The sequence below is a fragment of the Myripristis murdjan genome, chromosome 12 (assembly GCF_902150065.1).
Source record: "Myripristis murdjan chromosome 12, fMyrMur1.1, whole genome shotgun sequence".
NCBI lineage: Eukaryota > Metazoa > Chordata > Actinopteri > Holocentriformes > Holocentridae > Myripristis > Myripristis murdjan.
In genome coordinates, this window is record NC_043991.1 from 10,168,187 (window position 1) to 10,193,646 (window position 25,460).

The 25,460-nt window shown below is 43.8% G+C and overlaps 1 protein-coding gene across 2 annotated transcripts in view; it reads right to left on the bottom strand.

Annotated features, from left to right (window-relative positions):
• rxraa (retinoid X receptor, alpha a) overlaps positions 1-15,228 on the bottom strand; it is a 117,903-nt gene extending 102,675 nt beyond the window's left edge. The window contains exon 1 of one of the 2 annotated variants that reach the window (XM_030064978.1): positions 14,936-15,228. In XM_030064978.1, coding sequence (XP_029920838.1) covers positions 14,936-14,963 — 28 coding nt within the window. In that variant the 5' untranslated portion in view covers positions 14,964-15,228. The remainder of the gene's footprint in view (positions 1-14,935) is intronic. The other variant, XM_030064979.1, reaches the window with a different exon arrangement.
• Between the last annotated feature and the right edge of the window lie 10,232 nt (positions 15,229-25,460).

Consider the following 25,460-nt stretch of genomic DNA (forward strand, 5'->3'; position numbering starts at 1 on the left):
ATACAAGGTGACATCTCATGAGATGCAAAAATGCCACGGGTACCCCCCCCCACCCCCCAAACTTCCTGCTTCATCGAAAGAGGAAACCCATAGCTGCCAATCAAGGCGCGGACTACAGGCTAAGCTGATCATAAGCTCACTCAATCCCCTGGAGCCGAGCCTGTAGAATACCAATCATTCATTCACATCTGTGGTCAGCTGAGACAGGGAGACAGACACCGAAAGTGAGTGAGAGCGACAGAGAGAGAGAGAGAGAGAGAGAGAGAGAGAGAGAGGGAGAGACAGAATAATGGAGTCAGTGAGAGTAAAAACAGATCTCAACCCAAAACAATGGGGCACCTGTCTGTCCCAGGATGAGGGCGATCCAAAATCGAGTTTACCGCTTCTTTCGAATAGTAAATGCCGTACCGCTGCCCACATCCAACTGAGGCTCGTCCTAATTAAATAAGACAGCCCTATTGGAGATTCCCCAACGGATCTAAGCCAATCAATACGATGTAATGCCAGTTATGACCCCGTCCAACACGTGGCAAGTCTCTCCAATCAGTTTGACCCCTGGCTTTCTGGGTCAGCGGGCTCAGCTCAGGGCATCCCATTTAGGCCACTGTCTTTCAGAGATAAACCGCCCAGCTGTTCGACAGTGCTGCAACAAGGATCAAATTTACACTGTTGAACAACACTGAGGAGCTGATGTGGACTTGACCTTTCACTGAAATTTGCCAGTACACAGGATTTGATGTAAATATCTCAGTGGTTAGTGCTTACATGGGTTGGTTAACGCAGCAAAGGCGCTCGCTGGGGGGGGGGGGGGGGGGGGGGGGGGGTATCAAGTGAGCCTCTTCAAGCCCACACATCTCCAATTTTAGTTTATTTGTTTCAACAAGCAAAAACGGCCACACGTTTATCCAAAACACACCATTCAAAGACATAAATTTCCATTGTTCAATATCCTATTATTTATCTGCAGAGCTTAACCAAAAAGCTACAACTAGACTTTGCAGCAGAAAAAAAAAATATGATTAATATTTACATCGATGAAGCTTTTTTTAAATACTGATTAGATTTGGTGTCAATAATCTTTTGGACCAGGCCTTGACATAAACAGGCCTTTATAATTTGTTTAGCATGAAAATCTAGTGCAAAAGCCAGTGCACACACAATACAAGACAGCCTGCAAACGTTTCTTAAATTTACATGGCTGCAGACAAAACAGGGAAACACAGAGGAAGGCTGCACGGGCTGAAACATATAAAACACTTTTTTTTTTTCCTGCTGCAGTGAAAATGAAAAAAAAAAAGCTTGTATATTGTATTGTGTGCATGCTGATTAGTGTTTCTCCATGTTTGAGTTGCGCAGGGCAGTTCTGTTTTTCATGGCATGAATACGTCTGTCAGCACAGTCAAGCTTCATGCACGCTTCGCCAGTCATATGGGCAATGTTTTTGACCTGATATTTATTAGAAAGCATCAGTGTGGCAAAATATGAACATCATCCAGGCGACTGAAAGAGACAAGGAGGGCATCAGCACCGACCCTCAGATGTTTCCAAAAGCAGCAAACGAATAGCTACAGTGACGGGACGTTTCTCAGTCGTGCACAGCAGCCCAGGTAAAGAGAGCAGCCACCTTTTCGAGGGCTTGCAGGCTTACTACTCCTCCTTGCGCTGAAATGTCATTGATGACATCACTGCACGTCTACCTGCAGATGCCTCCAGACGCGATGAGCCAGCGAGGCATAAGGGCACACCAAAAATACAAAATCTGCCTTCCGGGGGAAAAACTCTTATCTCAAATAACAAATACTGACCACGAGAGACAGAGCGTCAGATCGGCTTAGAGCGGGGAAACAGAGCGCTCTCTCAAAAAGCAGGGTCCAAAACAGCAAAGTCAATTTGGATCAAGGGACAGGCAAGTGGACAGGCCAGAGGGAGGTCATTCTGCAGAGTCAGGCGTAGACGACTGCATACGCAATGACCTGGAGGCACAGGGAAAATGCTTCCCAGTGCAGTCTGGGTAGTGTATATTACTGTGAACCTAGGGCGCTCTCATGTTCGAAAGAGAGCGAGAGCAAGACCCCCTGCTGTTATAATCTGCTTTTAGGACGTATCCTACTCTGGCTGTGAGGTACGTCTTTCTAAGAATGCTGATGTTAATAATCCTGCACCGTGTGTCTGCGTATGTGCACAAGTGCATCTGTGTGTGTGTGTGTGTGAGTGAGTGAGTGTAAGAGAGAGTGAGAGAGAGAGAGAGAGAGAGATAGTATGTCTGTGCCTGTGTTTATGTTTTTGCTTGCATGTGTGTCTCTGTGTATGAGTTTGTGTGTTTTAAAGGAAATTGCCAGCCAAAAACACATTAACATAATTTAAAACCTTAGGTTGTTGATTTTCAGTGCGTTTCTGCTGATTTATTGCTTTTTTTGTTTGTTTTTTTGTTTATTTTTGCTGTTTTTTTTGTTTTTTGTTTTTTTCAATTCCATGGCTGACTAACCAAATGTGGGAAATAATCTACGCACAGCTACAATGGCGTTTAAGATAGAAAAAAAAAAAAAAATCAATAATCTAAAACAGAAACATTAGCTGTCAAGTTTCAAAAACTAAAAGAGGTCACGCTTCTTTCTCCCCTTGCATCTGTAGCTGCTCTCTATAAAAACAGAATTACACCCTTAAAGAACAAAATAACACCAGAAATGCAATGTAAGTCACCGAATCCTACTTTCAAACAGTTAATGTGTTTTAGTGGGGCATTTTTGTTCAATGTTCAATATAATTTATACACATTTCACATGCCAACAAGCCATTTTGCAAATCATGCAGGAGGATTAGAAATTTCCCAACATATCATCAAAATCCCTTGATTATCAAATTTGAATTTTTAGTTGAAACACCCACCTTATCATGTTCTGTTTCTGCGGCTTACAAAGTCGTCGCCATTCATAAACCGAGGAACTGATAATTAACTGTGTCAAGCAAATGTTTCCCCAGGGACTATTTTCTGACATAGAAACCGTTCCATTCTGCCCAATTTCAAGTCATTAACACACAAAACAGCGCAGCCGCTTTTGGGAAAACTAACGAATTAATAAATAAAACAAGACTTCTTGCTCTCGAGAAAAGGATAAACTGAAAAGTGAAATGTACACATTTTGTAGATATTACACCATACATGCAAAATCACCGGTATGGCCCTTTAAGTATGAATAAAATATCAATCTAGGTTCCATTACGTGTCCACGTGAGTGACACGGAGAAATTCAAGCATAAATGCACACACAGATGAACAGAGTAACACCGTGTTGTGCTCACAGAAACACCCACCCACACACACACACACACGTACACACATGCACACCCAGTTCAGCATCAACATCAGCATTCCTAGAAAGGAGTGCAACTTGTCAGCTCAGCCAGGCAGAAAGATGTTGGCCATCTGCACAGCAACACAGAGGAAAAAAAAAAAAAAAACTAGCTCGGTGCCCACATAAAAGGGAGAGATGATTGACCAGCTCGCTGGGTTTGTTCACTCAGGTAGCCAGATAATCAGGGTGAAAAGGCGGACATCAGAGGGAGCGAGAGCAACGAGAGCGGGTCTGTTCACAGCAACAAAATGTTTAATTTTGACGATGAAAGCTGTATTTTTTTTCTTTCCTTTTTTTTTTTTTTTTGGTGGAGTAGACAAGCTAATGTGACAAAGCCAGAAGGAGACACAGTTATCACACTAAGCTCTGAGCATCACAGAGACTAATAAGTTGTATTACATTATTCTCAGCCTCTCAGCCCTTGGATTTCTCTCTCTCTTTTTTTTTCTGTCTCTCTCTCTCTCTCTGTGTGTGCCATCTATCCACCTCTATGTCAGCATATGCATCTGTCTTTCCCTTCCCTCCTCTACATCTTGCACTCATCCTTCTTTCTCTCAACCCCTCAAACCCCTTCCTCCCTACCCCTCCAGACCCTCCCAGCCTCTACCTCTCAGTCTCTCTCTCTCTCTCACACACACACACACACACACACTTTCTCTCACTGTCTCCCTCTGATCACAGCCCTGCTCTTGCCTGTACGTAGCTCTCAGGGGGGCTAGGCATCAGTAAGCCCATCAGAGGGAGACCGTGATGCATCTCTTTTGATCAGTGCAGTCGCCACATTAGCATGTACCTCTGCGCCCCTCTCCTTTCCCCTCCGCTCTGAGTAAGCTACCTGCCTGTCAGCGCTGCCAGCTCGCAAGGCGCCTCGCCCAGGTAAGACACAAGGCACCCCGAGCTCGTCTGAATCTTAATCACTAATGAACAGAGGCTCGCCACGCCAACGATGAGAGGCGAGAACCACTCTTGTGATCTCGCCACGGAGACGGACAAAAGCCTCGCCGCGCATTTCTAATGCGGCGGTTGAACGCGGTGCCGTGGACTCCGAGGTCTGCGAAAGCTGAGCGATACGCATCATCTGAGGTTGTTGATTTGTTGAAGGGGCTTTTTTTTTTTGTCCCTCTGGGGAGTTCATACTTCAAAGGAAGCCTCTTGAACGCATCTCCTTGTGCATCCGTTTCAATACTAATAAACCACCACCTAAAGAAACACCATTTATCTTACCCAATTAACACCATCACAATAGATATCTCTGATGATACACCAGACGAGTCGTTTCACGTCTTTCTTGTTTCAGTTCTGGTGAAAACAAAACAAGGAGGTTATTTTTTTCACACTATGATTAGAAGCTTGCCTTGCAGGCAAAGGATTGCTTTTTTTTTTTTTTTTTTTTTTTTTTTTTTTACGAGGGGTTGTGTTTGGCCCAGGTCTGGCCGGGGTCTGGGCCCACAGCCGGACACCCTCTCACTTCTGTACCACTTAATTAGCCTGGCCCTGCACAAAGGGGAGTTGGTCACATGGGCCCAATTTGGCCCGCTATAAAGTCTGCAAGGACTCAACATACATTACTACAGGAGACGCCCCCCCCCCCCCTCACCCCCACTCCTTCATTTACGTGCCTGCTTCACCGGGGAGAAAGACTTTGAAGATGCTGAAAACAGGACGAAGAAGAAGACGTGAAAAGAAGAAAAAAAATAACTGAAATCAAAGGAGGGGACCCTTAAATTCCAGGGAATTTTTCCAGATGTTGCAGAAATATTCTGCTGAGGCGGTCCAGATGTGCTCACTCTGTTTTTTTTTTTTCCCTCCCTCTGCTCACCGTTCCAAGGACTTCTCCTCTTTCTTCCCCTTTCACTCACTCCTTCTCTCTCTGCAACCCCCCCCCCTCAAACTCCTCCTTCCCTGAGGCAGCCCACATCCCCACCTTTATAACAGTGTTCCCTGATAGTGCCTTTTAAGTGAGGGCTTTAATAGCCCCTAGGGCACCTTAGCATCCACTAGGATCCTGTAATAAACATCCACTCTCATTTTCCACAGCATGTGTGTGAGTGTATGTGTGTGTGTGTGTGTGTGTGTGAGAGAGAGAGACACAGAGAGAAAGAGAGAGGAGATTAGCAGCATTGTTTTATCACTCTCTGGATCAATTAACAATTAACTCTGTTGCTAACAATAGCTGCGCTGGTGCTATGAGGGGGGAAAAAAAGCCACAGTGAGGGAAGCAGGACCTAAATAAAAACAACACCCCCGCTTCCTTGTGCTAATCTCCCACTGATATGGTTTTGTTTTCCCCCCTTTGCCTCATTTTTTTCCCCCCATCTCTTCACATCCATACAAACGCCGTCTACTGAGGCTGCTCCTCTCCCACAGAGCATGACCCAGCCACAACCCCTGACCTTCCCTCTCCCAGACTCCCAGACAGCACACTGATCCTGACTTACTCTACGCTGGGCCGCCTGCACTCCACGCAGGCCCCCGTCACCATTCATGGATCGGCTTGTACACCCCCACCGACTCACAACACACATGTGTAACCAACTATTGACTAACCCTAAGCCGTGCATAAAAGCAGATGCGTACATGTGCGGGCTTGCAGGCACATACTGTACGTGCGCGTGCACGCCCACGCACACACAAACTCCCACATACGTTCTAATATTTTTACAAATCAGGGCTGAAAGATGTGGTTACAACAAAATCATATTGCAATTATTCCGACGGCTAATGCGATATGCTTCACAAGTTCATTTCATTTCATTTCGTTTTTGCATCACCACTTTCATTTTCTCTGGAAAAAAAAAAAAAAAACAACATTAAAATGATGATGATGTTTGCGAGAGTTTGTTTTTCCCACATCTGGAGTATATAATTTGTAGGCCAGAGCATCTCTGTCGCACCACAACACTTCATTTATTACGGTGTTTTGTCGCACATTTTACCTCTGTAAAAACCTGCAGAGGCTGCGATCTGCATATTGTACTTGGCCAGACTGCAATTTCGATAATATTGTGATTAATTGTTTAGTCCTTGTACAAATGCAAGTAAACATACCCACACACACTGCACACACACACACATGCATCAACCCACGCTGCTTCACACTGAGCTGCCCGTTCCGCCGGCAGCTCAAAGCTCAAATCTGGCCTGCATAATCCACGGCCTTCTCTTGTTTCCCATCCAGGGCTGAAACAGAAGAAAGCATCCTAAATGTGACACTTGAACTTGTCAGAGCCGTTTGTTCAGGAAACTGTCAGCACTTTGGTATGTGGAGCGCTGATGACAAAGACATGGCCAGCGCCTGCATGCCTGCCTGTCTCTGTCTGTCTTGTAAACCTGGTTACTCAACTCCCCTTTGCCACACTGCAAAAACAAACAAATGTATAGCAAAGGTGCGTGCACTGCATACTGCGTTTTGACACCTGATCTGCTGAAGATATGCAGCGGAATACGTTTTCGACAGTCGCACAAATCCACGTGTTAAGACGGAGAGGGTGTTTTTTCCTTTTGTGGCCAAGAAAGACGGCGGGGGAAGCCTCGGCCTTTTTCTAATTCCAATAAGCGGCTCAACAATGCGAAAAGACACTCTACAGGCCGACTAAAGCGCATTCAGCTCGGTTGGCGCTTAATGTGCACGCCACGTTCTTATTACTCTCACTTTTTCTTACCTTCAGCGACGGACTAGCAGCGCTTCGCTGAATAAGGGGATAAGTCTACCCGGCCTTCTATGTTGCACTGAACTTGAGCCATTGATTTCCTGTCTGGTCTTATCGTGGTCAGGATGGGTATATGTTGTGGCGATTTAGTACGTTTCACTGTGCCTGTGCTTTCACTGTGGCCTTATTGTTTTGTATTACAGGTTTTTATTGTGTGTTTTCACCGCAAAAAAAAACCCTGTCTGCAAAGCAAATTTCCCTCACGGGGCAATAAAATTTCGAATTGGATTGAAAGTCCTGCTCTGTGCCCCGGGAGGCGAAGGAGGGGCGGGAACAGGCATCAAAGAGACGTCACCAAACACCGCTCAGACCAAGAGCAGGCGCAGAAATTAAACTTTTCAAACATTTCACCGAAAATGTTTACAGTGGCGCTCGAGTTAGACGGGCTCGCTCTGCCCGTCGATAACAAGGGTAAGTGGTTCCATGTCGCCGGCGCTGTTTTTCCCAGGTAGACGGCCCCTCCCCCCGCTTTCCCTTAACGCCCTTCCACCTCCCTGCCGCTCAGAACATGCCTGGAACCAGACGACGGCAGCAAAGTGTCTAACCCGAGGTGACAAAGCCCTCCAGACTTCTGTTCAGGCCGAGACTGTGTGTTTGCATGTGTGTACTAATGCATACAGGTGTGTGTGTGTGTGTGTGTCGGGGCCATAATCTGGGCGGATGTGTGAGCACACGAGACCTGCAGGCGTCAACAAACAGTTAATCACTTCTTTTTTTCTCTTCTCCGGGCAGAAAAAGGAACAACAGAGGAGCCCTGATATCTCAGATAGTATCTTTTTTTTCTCCTCAATCCTCTCTCACGCATGTTAATTTGTGAAAATAATGTGAAACGTACACCCCGCGAAACACGTGTGTTTTTAGGCTTTGTGTCCATTTCTGAGAGGACCAGTGTCAATCCCTTTGGTGCTGCTAATGTCCCTCCATATCCTCCATCTTATCAGTAATCCAAAGACTGTTTGGTAGCTCCTGTAATGGATCTCCTGCTTATCGTAATTGCAATCAAAGCCCCTAATCTGACGGGCTGGTTTAAGTACAGCGGAGTAAGCTGCAGCATTAGTAGAATGGCTCTCTTTGCTTTCCGTTGCTCTCTCTCCCGCCCCGTCACTTCCACCGAAAAAACAACTATTTTAACTATTTTCACTTTACAAGTTTCCATACAGATATGCGCACAAGCAATGAATGATGAGCTACTAAAAAAAAAAAAAAATGTGCAAACAGTCGGCGCAAATTCCTGAGGCGATACGAGAAAACGTGGCTAATTCCTTTGTTATACCTGATCACAGTCAACAGATGTGTGTGTTTGCACACGAGGTCATGCAGGCAAGAGAACGAGAGTGTGTGTGTGTGTGTGTATACTGTATGCACCCTTCGCTCACCAAAAATACTGCTGCCTTCTGCCTTCCTGACACCCGACCACAAACACCCAACCACACACTGAGCCTCACACATACACAGGCGCATACGGGAAGAACATAACAGAGGTGTTTTGCATGCTGTGGGGTTTCTGTGGCCCTGTGCCCAGCAGCGCGTGGACGCCCCCACCCCCTGCGCTCAAGTGCCTGGCGTCTGGCAAGGTGACAGACGAACGCAGTAGCAGCGGTGCTGGGCGGAGGGTGGAGGGTGTTGGTGAAGGGTGTGTGTGTGTGTGTATGTGTGTGTGGTGTGTGTGGGGGGGTTCTCTAAGTCTCTGCAACCACTGGGAGAAACACCATGAAGCTGATGGTGCAGCAAGAGACACGCCTCTGTCTCCTGCTAACGGTGTTAATTAGTTGGCCCTATTTCTGTGGGGGTGAGAGTTTACATAAGTGTGTCTATGTGTATGGACATAGGGTGTTTTATTGCATATGTGTGTGTGTGTGTATCAGACATAGAGAGAGAGGAAGAGAGAGAAAACATGCATGAGAGAAGGAGGCACACTCCCATGCATACACCTGCATGTAAAGCTGTATGGGGCTAAAAAAAAAAAAAAAAAAAAACACCTCTCCGTTGGAAGAAGCTTATTATTTCATTCTTTTTCTTTCTCTGATGAGCAGAGAAACATCAAACACATCACTGCAGCTTTTGATCATGTTACACGGAGTGATGATAACTCGACCGAAGTGTGTCAGACACATTATCGCAGCATAAAAAGCAATGATCCATTGCAATCTAATCTCACTTCTGTGACTTATCAGCGGCATGCAGAAAAGTAAAATATTCATTCATTCTTTTCATCGCCGCTGTAGCATTGTTCTAAATGACTCCGATACGTCATCGCGTTTCTTTTATCTGCGCCTCTCATTGGGGCAAATTATAATTAGTGTGAAAAATATGTGGGTATAAGTAAGTTTTATGACATGAAGGAGCATAAGATATCCAGAATTCAAAACAGCTCCCCCCGTCCGTCTCGAGCAAATAGCCATCAAAGGCCGTGCTCATGACTTAATTACAATATAGCGTTCATCATCACCACCATAAAGCTGAGATATTTTCAGGCATTAAAGAGATCACAGGAGTGTCAACAGTCTCTTTTATTATTGAGAACATGCCAACATGAGAACTGGGAAGGAGGGGAGAGGCTGGACTTAAAAAGTGAGTTAGTGACAACAACTGTTTTTTTGCGTGTCCTTGGCGGAGCTTTAAAAACATTTACTCTAATCCGCTGTGGCCTCTTTCTCTCTCCCTCTCTCTCTTTCTTTCTCACACTGTCTCTTTCTCACTCCGTGTCTTTGTCTATCTTCCTCTCTCTCTCTCTCTCTCTGTCTCTCTCTCAGTGATGCACACAACAGAAAGAGCTCTGGCTATAGGAGGGCAAACCAACCTTCCTCTCAATGCGAATTATGAGTGTGATCTGGTCAAATCCCCACAGAGACTATGTTTCCACTTCAAAAGAGTGGCTGTACGCACCCTGAATACTGCCAGCCCACAGAAAAGACACTCAGAGGACCTGCAATAAACCCTGAAACTAATGGTATTCAGATGATTCCAACACCCAGTGTAGAAAGTGCTCACAGCAACAATCAAGCTTATGGGCAATCCGGCCTCTGAATATAAATCCCAAATTCAGAAAATCTTACAAAAAGAGAAAGAGAGAGAGAGAGAAAGAAAGCAGGAAAGAGGAGAGCTAATGCAATAGTAGATGCTACTGTCTTTAAATGGTTAAAACAGCAGATTGAATGCCAGAGGGGAAATTCCTGAAATGATAGAGCATATAGGGAGCAAAGGTCAAGGCTTGAGGTGCAAAGTTCGGCGCAGCCGTTATCAATAAAGACCTCCTGCATGCAACGAGCTCCCAATACAAATAATTAACAAGTCTTTGAGTCATTCCGTGATTCTGCATCTGAACGCCTTGCAGCGGTTTCTGATTTGTACTATGTTTAGAACATAAACAAGTTTGGGCTGCGGAGGAGGGAGAGAGAGAGAGCACGTGACGAGCTAAAATGCGCGCCGTTTTCTCTGCAAGCCATCTTTTTTTTTTTTTTTTTTTTTCTCGGTCTTATGAGTAAAATTAATGCTTTGTACACAGCAACAGAGATATTCCATAAAAAAAAAAAAAACACTCGTCCAGACTTAATAGCAGTTCACTGTAACATAAAAACACTGTAGCTGTGTTCATAATTGGGGCATAAATCTTATTTCTCTTGTACAGTTTGGTTTAGATGTTGGCAGGGGTGGGAAAGAAGAGGGTGGGCACATAGAAAGCGAGCAAATTTTCTTTGATTTGCTTGAGTTACAAGCCTCATGGGTGAGCTCGGGAGAACGAGAGAACGAGAGAGAGAGAGAGCTGTCACTTTAAGCCATTAAGTCTCGCTATAAAACTCCTCCAATAAAAATGACAGCTGCAGCCCTCTCTCTCAAAAGGGGAGCAAAAGCATCACATCAGGAACACAAAACTGGACGGCCGTAAAAGACAAACTTGGCCAAATGCTTTTGGCAGTGCAATTCCACCAGCCCACTCCCACCACACACACCCCTCCCTGCAGACACACACCCTCTCCCAGTATTACCTTTGTTCCTGAGTTACTGCCAGAGATGGAATGTAGCCCGCCATCCCTCCCTCCACACACACACACACACAGAAAACACGCCGCCACCGCCACCATGAATCTCACTTTCTCATCAAAGACCATGAACTTCATTGACTTTAAGAGGACTCTGCATGTGTGTGTGTGTGTGTGTGTGTGTGTGGCGAGAGGTACCTTATGTTCCCCCAAACAGAACACTTTGCACAGTCGCACAGCGGGATGTTTAAGTTCTGCAGACCACCGGACTCAAGAATAACAACACATCCCCTGTAACAGGTGGTCAAACATGCCTTAGGAACAGGCGAGCCAGCACCTTCAATAACGTGCAAATCAGACCTTGTGCATCGGCAACTTCATTTTCTTCCTGGTAACAGCGGGGGGGTGTGTTGCCTTCGCTGTTTGTATTTAGGTTGAAAATAACCTCTGACTCTCATTTGGTTTCTTAGTGAACGTGTCCCTGTGGCTCTCGTCTGCACACAATGAAAACATTTGTCAAGTTTATGTTCAAGGCGCTACACTTTGGAACAGGAGAATTATTACAGGCACAGCATCCTATTTTTTCTTTAGAAAACGAGATCAAGCGCGTAAAACTGTCATTTTTTTCTGTCAATCACACACTTCAGTTAGCGATTGTGTATTTTCCAAAATGTGTAATAACTTGTTGTCATTCATAAGTCATTTTCTAAGAGTGAATCTCTATTATTTTTTGGGCTATTCTCATTTTGAACCTTCAATAGGCCTGCATTTAGATAGTCCTCATCTGCATCACGGTTCGAGACGTTCACTTATTTTTGAGCATAAATTCCCTTGACGCGTGCGAGGGCTGCATACTTTCAGACTGTTGTCCGTGTGACACTGCGCTGAGACTCACATTAAGCTTATTATGAATCACCGAGGTGCACTGCAAACAATCTTCATGTGTAAGTTTAATAACCGCCATGAGCCAAGCAGAAAAATCAGCCGAGGCAATTAAAATTTACAGATTAGGCGACTCGCAGATTGTCTGAAAACATGTGTGTGGTTAAAAGGTCATTTAACTACAGTGTGTTTCAAAAGTCTGCTGTTGTTTTTTGCTTTTTTTTTTTTTTTTTTTTCTAGTTTATTTGGGCTGTCACAACTGGCCTTATATCCCTCTGACAACAGGGACACATGTTCTCCTTTCAATGTCATCCTTTTATTCCTCATAGCTTGATGTCAGACAGAGGGGCTGAAAGTAGGCAGCACAGCAGCATGCAGAGCATACCATGCCAAAGGCGATGTCGTCATCACGGCCAACAACCAATCTATAATTGTAAAATGCACTTGCTGTCATTTTGAACAGTTGCATGTCAGAATTTCTAATGCGGCGCAACGGGAGATAATTACTGTGAGCTGAGTGGCTAATCGATACGTTCAAGGGCTTACCAGAGTTAGCAGTGTCCTTGAAGTGGCCAATTAACAATCAGCGCTGGAGCGGACCTTTGATGGAGAAAGTTTAGATATAAATGGTGTTTTAAGGACTGACAAATGAGGAGTAGGCAATAAGCAAGCTGCTGATACAGCATGTGGCATGGCTCGGAGGGAGAGATGAGATCCAACAGTGTGTGTGTGTGTGTGTGTGTGTGTGTGTGTGTGTGGAAAGTGTCGCCCCTCATGCAACTGCTGCCTGTTACTACACCTGTATCCAACACCTTCCACAGAGGAAGACGGCTACCCTGCTCCATGTTATGTCTATACGCTGCCCAGTGTCTGTGCGGGACTGTCTGTGTACACTGAAGGAGCCTGTAACTTTAATCATTTTCAACATGGACACACAATACGGCGCACCTGTAATAACAGCCTGTCAGCTTGTGCAATGGTGGTGGTTTAGCATATTTCTAGGAAGCCACATAAAGGCCGCTGTGGTGACAGTGTCGGCGAGCTGGCCTGTAACAGAAGAAAGCGGCCTGGTGTCTCAAAAGCTCCCCGTGACTCTCCGCGGTGTGTACAGGTGGGCTGATGATATGTGTCAAGGTGTAACGTGACTCCCTCATGAAAGAGCAGCAGACACAATAACAGGGCTTGCCTAAAGCTCATTTGCTGTGTCTCTGCTACAGGGGACAAGGTGTGCTCTGTTCACTTTAACAAACTTACAGTAGCCCTCCACATTAATGATTTACTGTACAGTATATGTGGGAGTGTGGGGGTGGACACATCTGGGTATGTGGGTGTGTGTGTGGCAAGAGAGAATAAAGTTCATGGCTGCTTAAAATTTAAATAAAACAATCAATTACTTTTGACAAACTATCCCAATCACTGTCATAGCCACTCTTGGCTGTGTGGCATTTATGATGATCAATTAATAAAAATCTGAATTTGCATTATAATATAACTAATGGGCCAAATTAAGGGACAGGTTTCCCAGGGAATTAAGGGGCAGGTTTCCCAGGGAAATTGCAAGAGCGCTTTGTTATTGCCTAACAGTCAAGGCACTGGCTTGTAATTTTGTCTCCATTATCTGCCCTGCTCATGCTCCCGTCATCTTCACTTTCTGGAGGAAAAAAAAACCCAAAACAATAAAAAGCTAAGGAAGTAGCCAGCCTAATTATGAAAACATATGCTCCATTGTCATTTCCTTGTACTAAACAGGCCTGCAGTGTTAACGCCCCGGTTCATCAGCACAAAATACTGGTCATCAAAACACTCATCAGAAATTATAAACGTAAACTAATCCTCATGCTTTATCCCACACCTGTAGCACCTCTGTTTACAACCACTTTGCTGGTAATAATACTTCAAGAGGCCATTTTCACAAGAGACACACTCGGACTGCCTCAACAAGCCAAATAACTTTAAAACGCCGGCTATACAGCCAGAGCGCTGAACCAAGTTCAAATCCCAACTTTTTGAGTTATGCTGGCTGGATTCCACTTTCAATAAGATTTAAAGTCAAACGGAAGCCAATTCGAGCCGCAGACAAAACAAAAAAAAGGTATGCAAAATCACATGAATAACAACCCGAAACTGTGCTGTGTAAAAAAAAAAAAAAAAAAAAATCTTAATTGCATTTTCTTTGTATTTTAACCCCAGCCATGAGTTGGCAGCCGACTTTATGAAAACACTCCTCTGCCTCTGACCGCAGCAGCAGTCCCTTTTTTTCTGCGCAAAACAGGACCAAACACAGCAAACACATGTTGGAGGAAAAAAAAAAAAAGAAGAAAAGAAAGAAAAAAAGGTGAAAGAGAGAAAATTTCCGTTCACTTGGTAAACTGTTCCTGCTAAAATGTTGAATTTTGTTGCGCACAGGGCAGCCTGCGTGTTAACGCGCGTCTGGCAAATTGTACGGCTCCTCTGTGCCTGCTGTGGAGTATCCCTTCTGTCGCTCCTCGGGTGAAACATAATACAAATTAAAATGAATTAAGTCGACGAGTGAGGTGGATGCACAAAGTTGAACCAAGTAAATTGAATTGCAGCACACGGGAGGACTGCGCACCGCTTATCCCGAGTGAGATGTCACCCCGTATCAAAGCTAAATGTCATCAGCTCAGATAGCAGCTTTTGACATGCACCGTGGTGGCGAGTAGGTCTCCTTTTCTCTCTCTCTCTCTTTTTTTTTTAATTCCAGCAGCAACGCTAACACCCTGTTCGCAAAATTAAAATAAAAACAAATCAAAACAGCTGCCGTGTGTGTGTGTGTATGTGTGTATGTGTGTCCGCTCCGGCACGTCAACAGCGCGTACAAATGTTGATGCATTTGGCAAGCCGCTCCATGTGCTGTCAAAAAAAAAAAAAAAAAAAAAAAAAACGCCGTGCAAGGACACGTTTCGCACTTAATCTGTCCTGATCATGAAAAAAAAAAATCGCTGCACAATCGAGCCGGGCTTTTTCGCAAACAAACAGACAAACTTACCCAATGACAGGAACGGTTTGGTTTCCATGTCTGGTAGGTTAGCTCATGCCAGCTGAAACGACCGTGTTTGGGGGAGTTTGCACAGGCTGCTTCGACCGGGGCGCCGCTGGGATCCTCTTGAAGAGCCGAGAGTCAGGCCGAAGCGGTAAAAGTGACAGGTCTACTGCCAAAGCTGATGTCTGATAGTCTCGGAAGATAACCTAATGTTTCTACTTCTATTTGCTCACTCAGCTGCTGCGCTCACACTCCCCGCTCACACTCCCCACTCTCTCTCTCTCTCTCTCTCTCTCTCTCTCTCTCTCACTCTCTCTCTATCTCTCTCTCTTTCGCTTGGTGTACAACAACTCCAACTACTGGATCTGCACTGCAAAAGGGACCTGTGCAGGGGGTACTCCCACCAACGCAGGCGAAGTTGCAACGACACCAGTTCAAGAAAGTGTGGGGGGAGGCGGCGGGGACTTCACGAGCATCACGAGCATAACTTCCCATGAAAAGGATGAACGAAAGAAAAATAAATAGATATTCTGTGCACCTCATCCCCTCAATCGCGCATTGAATCTACATGTTGCCACGAGGCTGAGGTTTTTCAAAATCATGTACATGCTGTTCAGTTGAGTAACAGCGACTTATCAACATGATTCTGTCACTCCTTATCTCTTGTTATTTTAACCTGGTCACATCTGTTGAACCAGGCTGTTGGCCTGTGAGATACTTCAAATTAAATGATTAATCAAAAAAAAACAAAAAAACAATTAGTCTGTCTTGCTCAGAAAACTGCTGTAACAGTATGGTAATGAGTGAGAAAAAAAAAAAAAAAAAAAAACCTCACTCACACTATCAGATACTGTGTACACCATGGGAAATTTGTTGATAAAGAGTTAGATTTTGGCAGGCAGAAGTATTGCAAAGTAATAGTATCAATGATTTTAACCACCCTGCCTGCATCTGCTGGTAATTGCTGCATTCATGTTTTGAGCTGTCAAGATGGCACAAAAAATCGACAAATTTATTTCAGATGCATAAAAAAGTTTTGAGCAGATTTGCACAAGCCCACAGGATAGCTATTCAGCAAACAGCAGCACGGTTCGTTTATATAGCTCATAATGCATAAGAGCAATGCTGGATGTGGGTAATTTCTGATTACAGTTCTCTTTCTCTATCCTGTTTTGGACATGACAGTGTATCCATAATCCAAAACACATCCATCTCGCGTCCACACAATACTGCAGACATGAAAGAGGCGCATGTTTAGGTATGCATTTCATAAGAGTGAAAAATGTCTCCTCTTTGGCACATTGAGTTGTTTGAGGCTGTTTTTGAAGGTTGGTACCACCGCAGTGTGCATTGTTTTGCACATTAAATCCCTCATGCAGTGCATAAGAATGATGTACGGCATACATAGTGTCCTGCAGCCATCCTCTAGGCCTGTGAAAAGCCTGCTCCTATTAAGTACTTGAAGGTGTTCACCACGTTTGTACCGAGGCGAGATACATAATTAATGCAATGCATGGCACATCAAAGATCAAAGGCAGTTGTGCAAAACAGAGAAAAGTAAGTGTGACTGGGCATTGATTCAATGTGTGTGCAAGTAAGAGAGAGAGGGAGAATGAGTGTGTGTGTGTGTGTTTGGGTTTGCGAATTCACTTGTATTTGTGCACGTGCATATGCATATGTGCATTGATTTGAGATGAAGGAAGAAAGAAGGGGGGGAAACGGTGATATTGAGGTAAGTTTGATTATGCCTCAAGAAAAAAAAATAAATCCTCAAATTTCTGTGGGTATTTTGCTTGTTCATCTTCCAAGTAAATAATTATCAATCATCAAACAGTGTCAGTTTTGCATGTCAAGGCGAAGGGTCTTAATTGGCTTGCAAATGCTCATCAAGGAGAGAGAGGAGACGGTGGGAGAATAGTGATTGGATGTCCTATTTGTCCTCGCCTCAGAAGGCTGTTTTGCCTTGGGACTGCACTCTGTAATCAAAGACAGACACAACACCGTCTTTTCAAACACCTCGATCGCCTCAGCTCTCTCATCTGCCCACTATTTAATCCTCAACTTTGGCCATGATTAATAGCAGTCTGACCTTTCACCTCCATCCATATAAATTCTCAGGAGGCCGTTTTGGCTCTCCCCAGTGCCTCACACCTCTCTTCATTGGGGCCTGGTGTCTACACTTGACTCTTAATAGTAATATGTCTTCATTCAGATCTCATAGTTTTCTTCCTCTCCACCCTCTCTTCTATCTCTTTCTCTTTCTCCTTTGCTCTTTTTCTCTCTCTCTACGTCTCTGTCTCTATCCCCTTCACTCATTCTCTCCACTTTAAGCAATGTGTTTGGGCCTCAGGGGATGAGACCACCACTGTTACTACGCACTCCGCTATGGTTGCTTTGACAGCCCCCCTCCTCTTTCTCCCTCTCTTAAAGTGGGTGATAAATGGGACAAGGGCCTTTTGGTCTCCTTTGTGCTTTGACCATTCACAACAAGCTCATCCGTAAAAGTGATTATGGCTTCTTTCAGTGGCAATGACAATGGCGTCCAATCCTGAGGAATTTACTCATAGACAGGTTTACATTGAGGAAATGCACTGGAATCCATGGTTTTGATTAAGATTAAGTCCCAAAAAAGAGGAAGCAACTTGAAGCAATCAGGCGCTTTTTTTTTTTTTTTTTTTTTTTTTTTTGACTCGGCTTCAATTTGCAAGGAAGTGCCTTACATTTCCACGTTGTTCCAAAAGGATAAACTGATTTCACTTTAATCTGCACTTGATTGAGGGCCGAGGAAAGACGTGCACTATGAAGAAGGAAGGGATACAAAAGCATGTGAGATCATTAGGGCGTTTGCTGAGGTGTTCAGCATTGTCTGCCCCTAGGGAAGGTCTTGATCGTCACAGCCCTGAGTTCACATTCCTTAACCCCAGGGTCAGGGCTTTGTCTGAGGATAGCACTGTGGCAACTTCCCCTACGGAAATCAACAAGAGCTGACACAGTGAATGCTGGAGGAGCGTACAGAGGCAGGAAGAGGGACCACCGTACATACACAAACATACACGCAAACAGCACTATATTGTCTATAAACTGAGAAAGTTGATAGAATAAGCCCAACAGACCAATGACAATGGGTGGTGTTAAACTGAATCTTCCATCAGGGTTTCTAATAGTTGTTTTTTTTTTTTTTTAAACAGTAAAATCCAAAGAAACACATAATCCCACTGAATATAGACCTCGCAAACACCTCTGGGTTTCCAATGACACATGCCTGCGAAACATGTTTCACCTCACATGCGCAGAGCCACTTTTCTCCGCCGTGTTGTCACAGGTAGAGTTCATTTCATCGAGGGTGATAAGAGCTTTGTGGATTTCTACCCATCAAACTGAACTGATGGATGCCACGGAGCCAGGCACGGGGCCAAGAGATGGCGGTTAAAAAACGCACAACGGCTGCACAATATTTTCATAAATGATCAGAGCCCATTCCGCTCATGGCTGTTATCAATATTGAACATTACATCAGCAGCATCACTGCTTTGCCATGCTGGGTTTTGAATACTGCCATGGGCAGGCGAGAATCCCTCCGCGGGAACGTCTGAAACTCAGGCATGCATCATTCTTTAATATCGCATTAAAGTGAAATTGGCTACATTTAAACAGACACAGCAATAAATCTCTTCAGCACTTGGCAGAAACTGGTTTTATCGCAGAGGGGAAAATCATTGTCCCAGCGGAGCATCATCTTCTTACCTACGATTGAGTCCAGCATTATTGCATGATGATGGAGCTACTGTGCTGCCGGAGCCGACAGATTGAGTGAGTGAATTATAGGCCTGCAAAGGGTTGAAGGTGTAGTCAAGTCTTCTTCTTTCTTTTTTTTTTTTTTTTGGTCATGGAGTTGAATGAGGAAGGGGGACTTTGGAAGGTTACTTTCAGAATGGGAGCCATCTCAGAAAACGAATTACCTGATTAAATTTGTAATGAATGATTTGCGTTGGATTTCACAGACACACTAGTGTAATCAGATTTTACTGATTAACCTTTGAATCATTTGCTTCCAAAATACATAGAGTGGGAAGCAGAAAGGATGTATCCCAGTTGGGTGAAAGCAGTTACAATAATGTTATTATTGTCATCTATAGCCATTATAAACCAAACTATACAAAATCCCACCTTCAGGATGCCTTTTGTCTCCTTCACACATGTATCTTGAGTAATCCGTCAAGCGAACACCTATTTTTACCCACGGTGCCTCCAATTTGATCTGTGTTTTTCAGTATCTATTCATTACAGTTACCTGATGATAGTTTTCTGCAAACATATCACGACAGTCCCATTAATCTGTTATTGCGCAGTCTTGAATTTAAATAAGCCTACAACAACTCAAGACTCATCTGATCCCAGGGCCCCATCCATTGGCCACGCTGCCAACGCACAAACAAACCATTCAGACGAAAAACCATCTAAGTCTGTTTTTTAAAAAATTTTTTGAACAACCCTTGATATGCTGTCACATGCTGAATGCTACACATCACACTAAATGAACAGAACATTTACTGTCTAGCTATGAATGGACACCAGTCTGCCACTTGCAGCCTCATAATAAGATTTGAAAACATCGCTCATCTGAAAAAAAAAGAAAAAAAAAAAACACATACACATACACATGCACACACACACACATGCACACACACACGCACAATGTTCTTCTGCAGCCTTCAGTTATCAAACAGGTATTTGCCTTTATCAAATGGCCATTTAAGGCTTTTAATACGACCAAGAGCCTTGATTTAGGCTTGACTTATCTGGTATTGGTCAATACATTTGTCCTGAGTGACTTATTTTCCAGCCAGTACGGTACAGCTGGGAGAGAGTGTGACACTGTTGGACTTCAGCTGGGTAAATATTCCCCGCCGAGGCCAGAGATCTTGTGTACACACTGGGCACAGCGCACGTTCACCGAGGGGGCCTCACAGCCGCTGCTAGGATGGATGGTCTAACCAGGCCAGAGTCCATGTGGGCACAGCAGTCGAAATATGACAAGAGACCACCCCATCCGCTGCAGCCATTATGGCCTGGTCGTCTCACAAACAGAGACAGACGCACGCTCGGGTTGGCCCGCATATGTACGTAAAACTCTCCTCCACGCTCAAACACAAACATGCACGTGCGTGTTTGCAAAGATGTAAAGCACACACATCCTCCTGCCTGTGTACATGCTTGGCTTGTGCACGCATGCACACTCATGCATACATACACAAACACACACACACACACAAGCGCACACGTTGCAGGTTACGCGATACTCAAGCCGCCTGTGAAGGAAATAGACTCAATGGGGCTTGAAAGAGACATAGAGAGTCATTTCACTGAGAGGAACATTAGAGTGAAGTGGAGTAACAAGACACCTCTTCTGTGGCTTCCTGCACACTCACCTACAGACCAATAGTGACACTCATACACACTCATGTGCAGGACCACAGCTACTTATAAACCGCTGTGAGTCAGACATGGCGGATATGATAGAGATAATAAATGTTCCCCCTGTTTGAATCAAAGTCATTTTTCCTGTGCCTGAGAGGTAGGCCTGCAGAGCTATTAGGAGCACAAGTCTGTCTGTGCATGGCCCAGTTTGCCCAGAGGACCCAGAGAAAAACAGTGTGGCTATTTCTCTCTCTCTCTGCATTAACCTTCCTCACAGGAGCTCCAGTATTTCATTGCTACCAACTGAAAAATCTCACATCTCACAAAAAAAAAGCATAATCTTTTACAGAAATATGAGTGCACCTCTTATTTTGCAGCTGGCATGCATGCAATTTCAACACCATGCGATGTTTTTTGAAGGGGTTTTGTGAGACCTAGAGTTATGTCAATAACTCATAGGATATAGCAGATAGATAGATAGATAGATAGATAGATAGATAGATAGATACTTTATTCATCCCGAAGGAAATTCACAGTTTTTCAGCAGTATCCACAGATTACAGATTAAATAAATAAAAAATAAAGAATAAGATCTAAGTACAACCCAGTGTGCAAAAAGCAATGTGCAAAAAAAAAAAAAGTGCAAAAAACCGTGTGCATAGGTGTATAAAATGTGCATAGATGTAGGTCAATGTGCAAATTTAATTGCTTTTGTGTGATTTGTGTGAGATTGTGTGCATTTAAAAATTCAAACAAGAAACGAGCAATAAAAAAACAAAACAACACCCATTTCCAGAGTTGTCATGTACGAGCAGCTCTAGCTGTGCAGAAGACTTTTGGAGAGATCCACCCTTCCTCCACACATTATCTGCCTGTGAACAGTGAGTGTAGAGCTGTGTGTGTGTGTGTGTGTGTGTGTGTGTGTGTGTGTCTGAGCCACACTCTCACCATGATTTACAGCTTCTCTCACACTCCACCCCATCCCCTCTCTCCTTCTGTCTGCTGGTCAACTGCCATGGTGAAGGCAGCCACCATGGCCAGCTTCAGACCGCCATAAATCTGGACACTTCCTTCCACTGTCTCCCACTTCAAGGGGAAGCCTGTCCTGTTGCAAACATGATTAGCCCTTTTCCTCTGCATCCACAGCCCCCTGCACACACCCTCCATCCTCCATCCTCCCTCCCCCCAGCAAGAGGCCTGACTGCAGGGAAAAACAGGGCCTCCTTCACGCCTCCACTTCATGACAGAAGAAAGTAGCGTAGAGAGCCTTTCAGATTTGCTGTTCCCGTCCCACACAGGAAATGACTAATAAACTCTAACACAGCTCTAGACTGTCACTGTCAAAAGGGAAAAAAAAAAAGTTTTAAAAAACGAGATAGAAAGAGATACCAGGTTAATTTGCCTGTGAATAAGAATCACAAAAATACATACAATAACTTACAGAGACATATCATTTTTTTTTTTTATAAGTGCACTCAGCACAATTGCTGAAGTTTGATTGAACCCTTTACACTCAACTGACTGAAAAAAGGAGTAATTTGATGGTTGAATCTACATTTTTCTCATGGTTCTCTTGCTGTGAGATTACATGTTTATTCCACTTTTCTTTTTTTTTGTCAGTTGAGTCTAAAAGATCCCCACTTACATCGACTTACATCGACTTGCAACTTGAGCTAATTTGGAAGTAGCACAGCTGTAAGTGAATACATCAGTTTTTTAACAACAAACTACACTAACAATTATACATGTAAGAAGTTCCGGCTCCACCCCTCAATATGCTAAATATAAAAGCGTACTTTTTTTTTGCTTCAGTTTTTTTTAAGTGCCTCTCTTCTCTTTTCCTCCCTCTACCAATGACAAAGTAAAAAAAAAAAAAACATTTCAAAAGGCTTTCAAAACACCAAAGAATTGTTCAAGATGAGTGAAGCGACAGTCCCAGAATGCCAATTTGCAGCTTAGTGAGTAAGTTTTGTTGGGCCTGGGAGGCGTAGTGAGCGGGAATAAAGATGTGTTGTCACTGAGCTGCCCAAACGCATCTATGAAATTTCAGATGAAAAGGGGGAGGTAGGCTGTCAGTCGAGAGCGGGTCCTCCAGTGAACTGTGGCAGCAGACTATAACATGAGCCTTCATCTGAAGCCCCAGTCTATAGCCCGCTCCTACCCACAGGCAACACACACACACACAAACGGACGCATGCACACACACTCTCACACACACACAGACAAGCACAATCCTGCACAGATGCCCACTAATGCATGTACCCACAAAAGCTTGCACATTCACTCACCCACATGTTGACACACATGCATATAGATACAATAGGTGCATACAAGCACATGCACCCATGAATGCACACACACACACAAACGCACACACACACACGCTCATTATTCCTGGAGAAATACACACAGACACTTGATCCCCTTGCTGTCAGTCAGGCTCTTATTCTGGGTTACAGCTGAGGACACCGATGTGAGATTTTTTTCTATTTTATTTCTTTTTTTTTTTTTTTTTTTTTAGCTTTGGGAATATAGTCATTCAAGCCTAACCCGTCAGAATTCTTTTAGATTCAACTAGTGTTGGTCTAGCAAGAAGGATTTTGATCCCTCGTACCAGACAATCCACTTTGAACTCAAATGGTACAACTGCACAGCTGGTAAATAACGTGACGAGAGATTTTGGTACGACATGAAGGATTCTTATTATTTGTGCCAATCATTCCGCCCGAAGCTCAGGCAACACAACTTAACGGTGATAAATAAGTTCCGCTCTATGGGAGGAGTGACACAACTAAGCGTTTGTATCAGCGCATTAAACTGTTGGTTTGATTCACACGAGTGTCTCTTGTCATCCTGCTCTGTCCTGATAAGTTATTTCCTTCAGAAAAAGATCTTTCTCTCTCTCTCTTTCTATCTCTTGCTCTCATTTTATGATATTGTTACTTTCTCAAACATTTAAAACATTAGTTCTTCTGCTGAACTAACATTTAAATAAAGCACAGATATGTGTATGAATGTTTACTAAACTAAAATGAATGCAATTATGAAGTTCTCCCTTTGAACTTCCTTTTTTTTGTTAGAAACTTGTTACTGTGTACTTGTTACCTGACGATAGATGCAGCTAGAGATAGAGCATTGATTTTCTTATCTTTCTTGTTTTGTTAACCAGTGTGCATTGTAATATGACCATAAAATAGATCAAGCGTAGCCCATTTCTGCGAAGCCACACAGTCATGATCACAGTGGCCAAACAGCAGCACGTGATTGTGGATGAAGTCAGATGAGGACATACACGCGCTGCGGCCTGTAGTATTCCTATAATCAGCAAAATCTATAGTAATTCTACAATGTCGCTGCTGCTGAAAATATGCATGCCACCACACTAGTTGTTTCTAACAGAGCAATGCATGTCCAAAGTTGGACTCGTGATTTTGACACTCGAGTAAATATATTTATTTAATTTCGGTCAAACAGAAATCTTACATGACTTTTCTTGACTTTGTCACCATGTTTTGAATTTTTTGCTCACCAAATGCTTTACTACATGCTACTTTTAATGCACTCATGTACAATGTGAAATCAAGTGGCTAATATTCTGCATACAGACAGGCTGATGTATGAGATTTTTGAGTTTGGAAGTACCGTACTCATGTAAATCTGAAATTCATGCACATGAGTGTGTATGAGTGTCACTATTGGTCTGTAGGTGAGTGTGCAGGAAATTGTGAGTGGGGCTGATGAAATGAGATGGGGGGATGATATTCTGTTATCAGAAGTGTGTATGTGCTTGGTAATGTGACCTTGGCCTATGGTATTCTAGCAAAATATAATCCTAACCCTAACCCCGGGAAATGATTCTTTCTCTGATAAATGAAGGAGAGGATAATGCACAATATAATATCAGACATTTGCTATTCTGTCAGCAGCAAAGTTAAACATTTGTCTTTTTTTTTTTTTTTTTTTTTCAATGCTGATGGGATGATTTGATTAAGTAAAAACAATACAGCTTTGGAGCACAACCTACAAATTCAATTTGAGAATGATACTGAGGTAAATAGCCTATACTTAAGGGATTTATTAAACATGATGTAGGTGATTCTTATAATTAAAGAGTTACCTTCTTTGAAGAGAGGATCCGGTTTAGGTCAGGCTACAGACGATGACAAGTCACTAGTTACTATAAAGTTGAGGGATTTCAAACAAGGCCCATATACATTGAGAGTCCCCCCCCCCCCCCCCCCCCCCCCCCCCCCATGTTCAGGCACTCCAAAAACGCCCCCCCCCCCCCCAAAAAAAAAAAAATATTGGTTTCGGCCCTGATTTCAAAACAGTGCCATAACTATTTAAACAGAAGCTAAAGTCTGTGGTGTTTTTATTGCCACTCTCGCAGTTGAACACCAAACAGAAGGGAGGCAGACCACAGAAGAGGGGAAGCCATTTTATGTACGGATGTTCAATAATCCCTAATAACTGTACTTCAGCAAATCCAATATTCCAGCTTTTAAGGCTAAATGATAATGATAGCGCGCCAAAACAGAAAGTAAACAAGCAAGCAGAAGGTGAAAGGCAATAACAGGGGTAATTGTTTGCTATTCTTGGCATGTTTACTCTATGTGGAACAGACATGTCCTGATGACTAATCCTCATGTCCTGTTTTCTTTGTAAACAGATCTCGGTTATGGCTTTGACATGCCCCTTGCCAGCTGAATGTTTGATCAGAAGTTGCTCAGCTGAGACTAACTCCCCTGTCTTTGCCACCCTTCGCCTTCCTTCGCGTATTGGAAAACTGATGTCATGAGCCCATTAGCTGCATAATGATTTACACTAGGAAGACCCTTGAAGGAGCCGCCACCTGCTCCCCTGCTCTTTTGTCCTCGATTCCCCTCCCTCCGCACCTACCCTTGAAAGCGTATGGAGCCGAATGAGGTCATTATGTCATTATTACAATAATGTCACCAATGAAGTCCCAACCCTGGTGACAACACCTGTTTGAAGCACCCTCGGGGACACGCTCTGCAAGCAAGCAGAGCCTGCATCTTTCTCTTCAGCGGGGCGAAGAAAATAAATAAATGACAGAGCAACACTGTTTATGCAAATCTCATTTCACATGCGT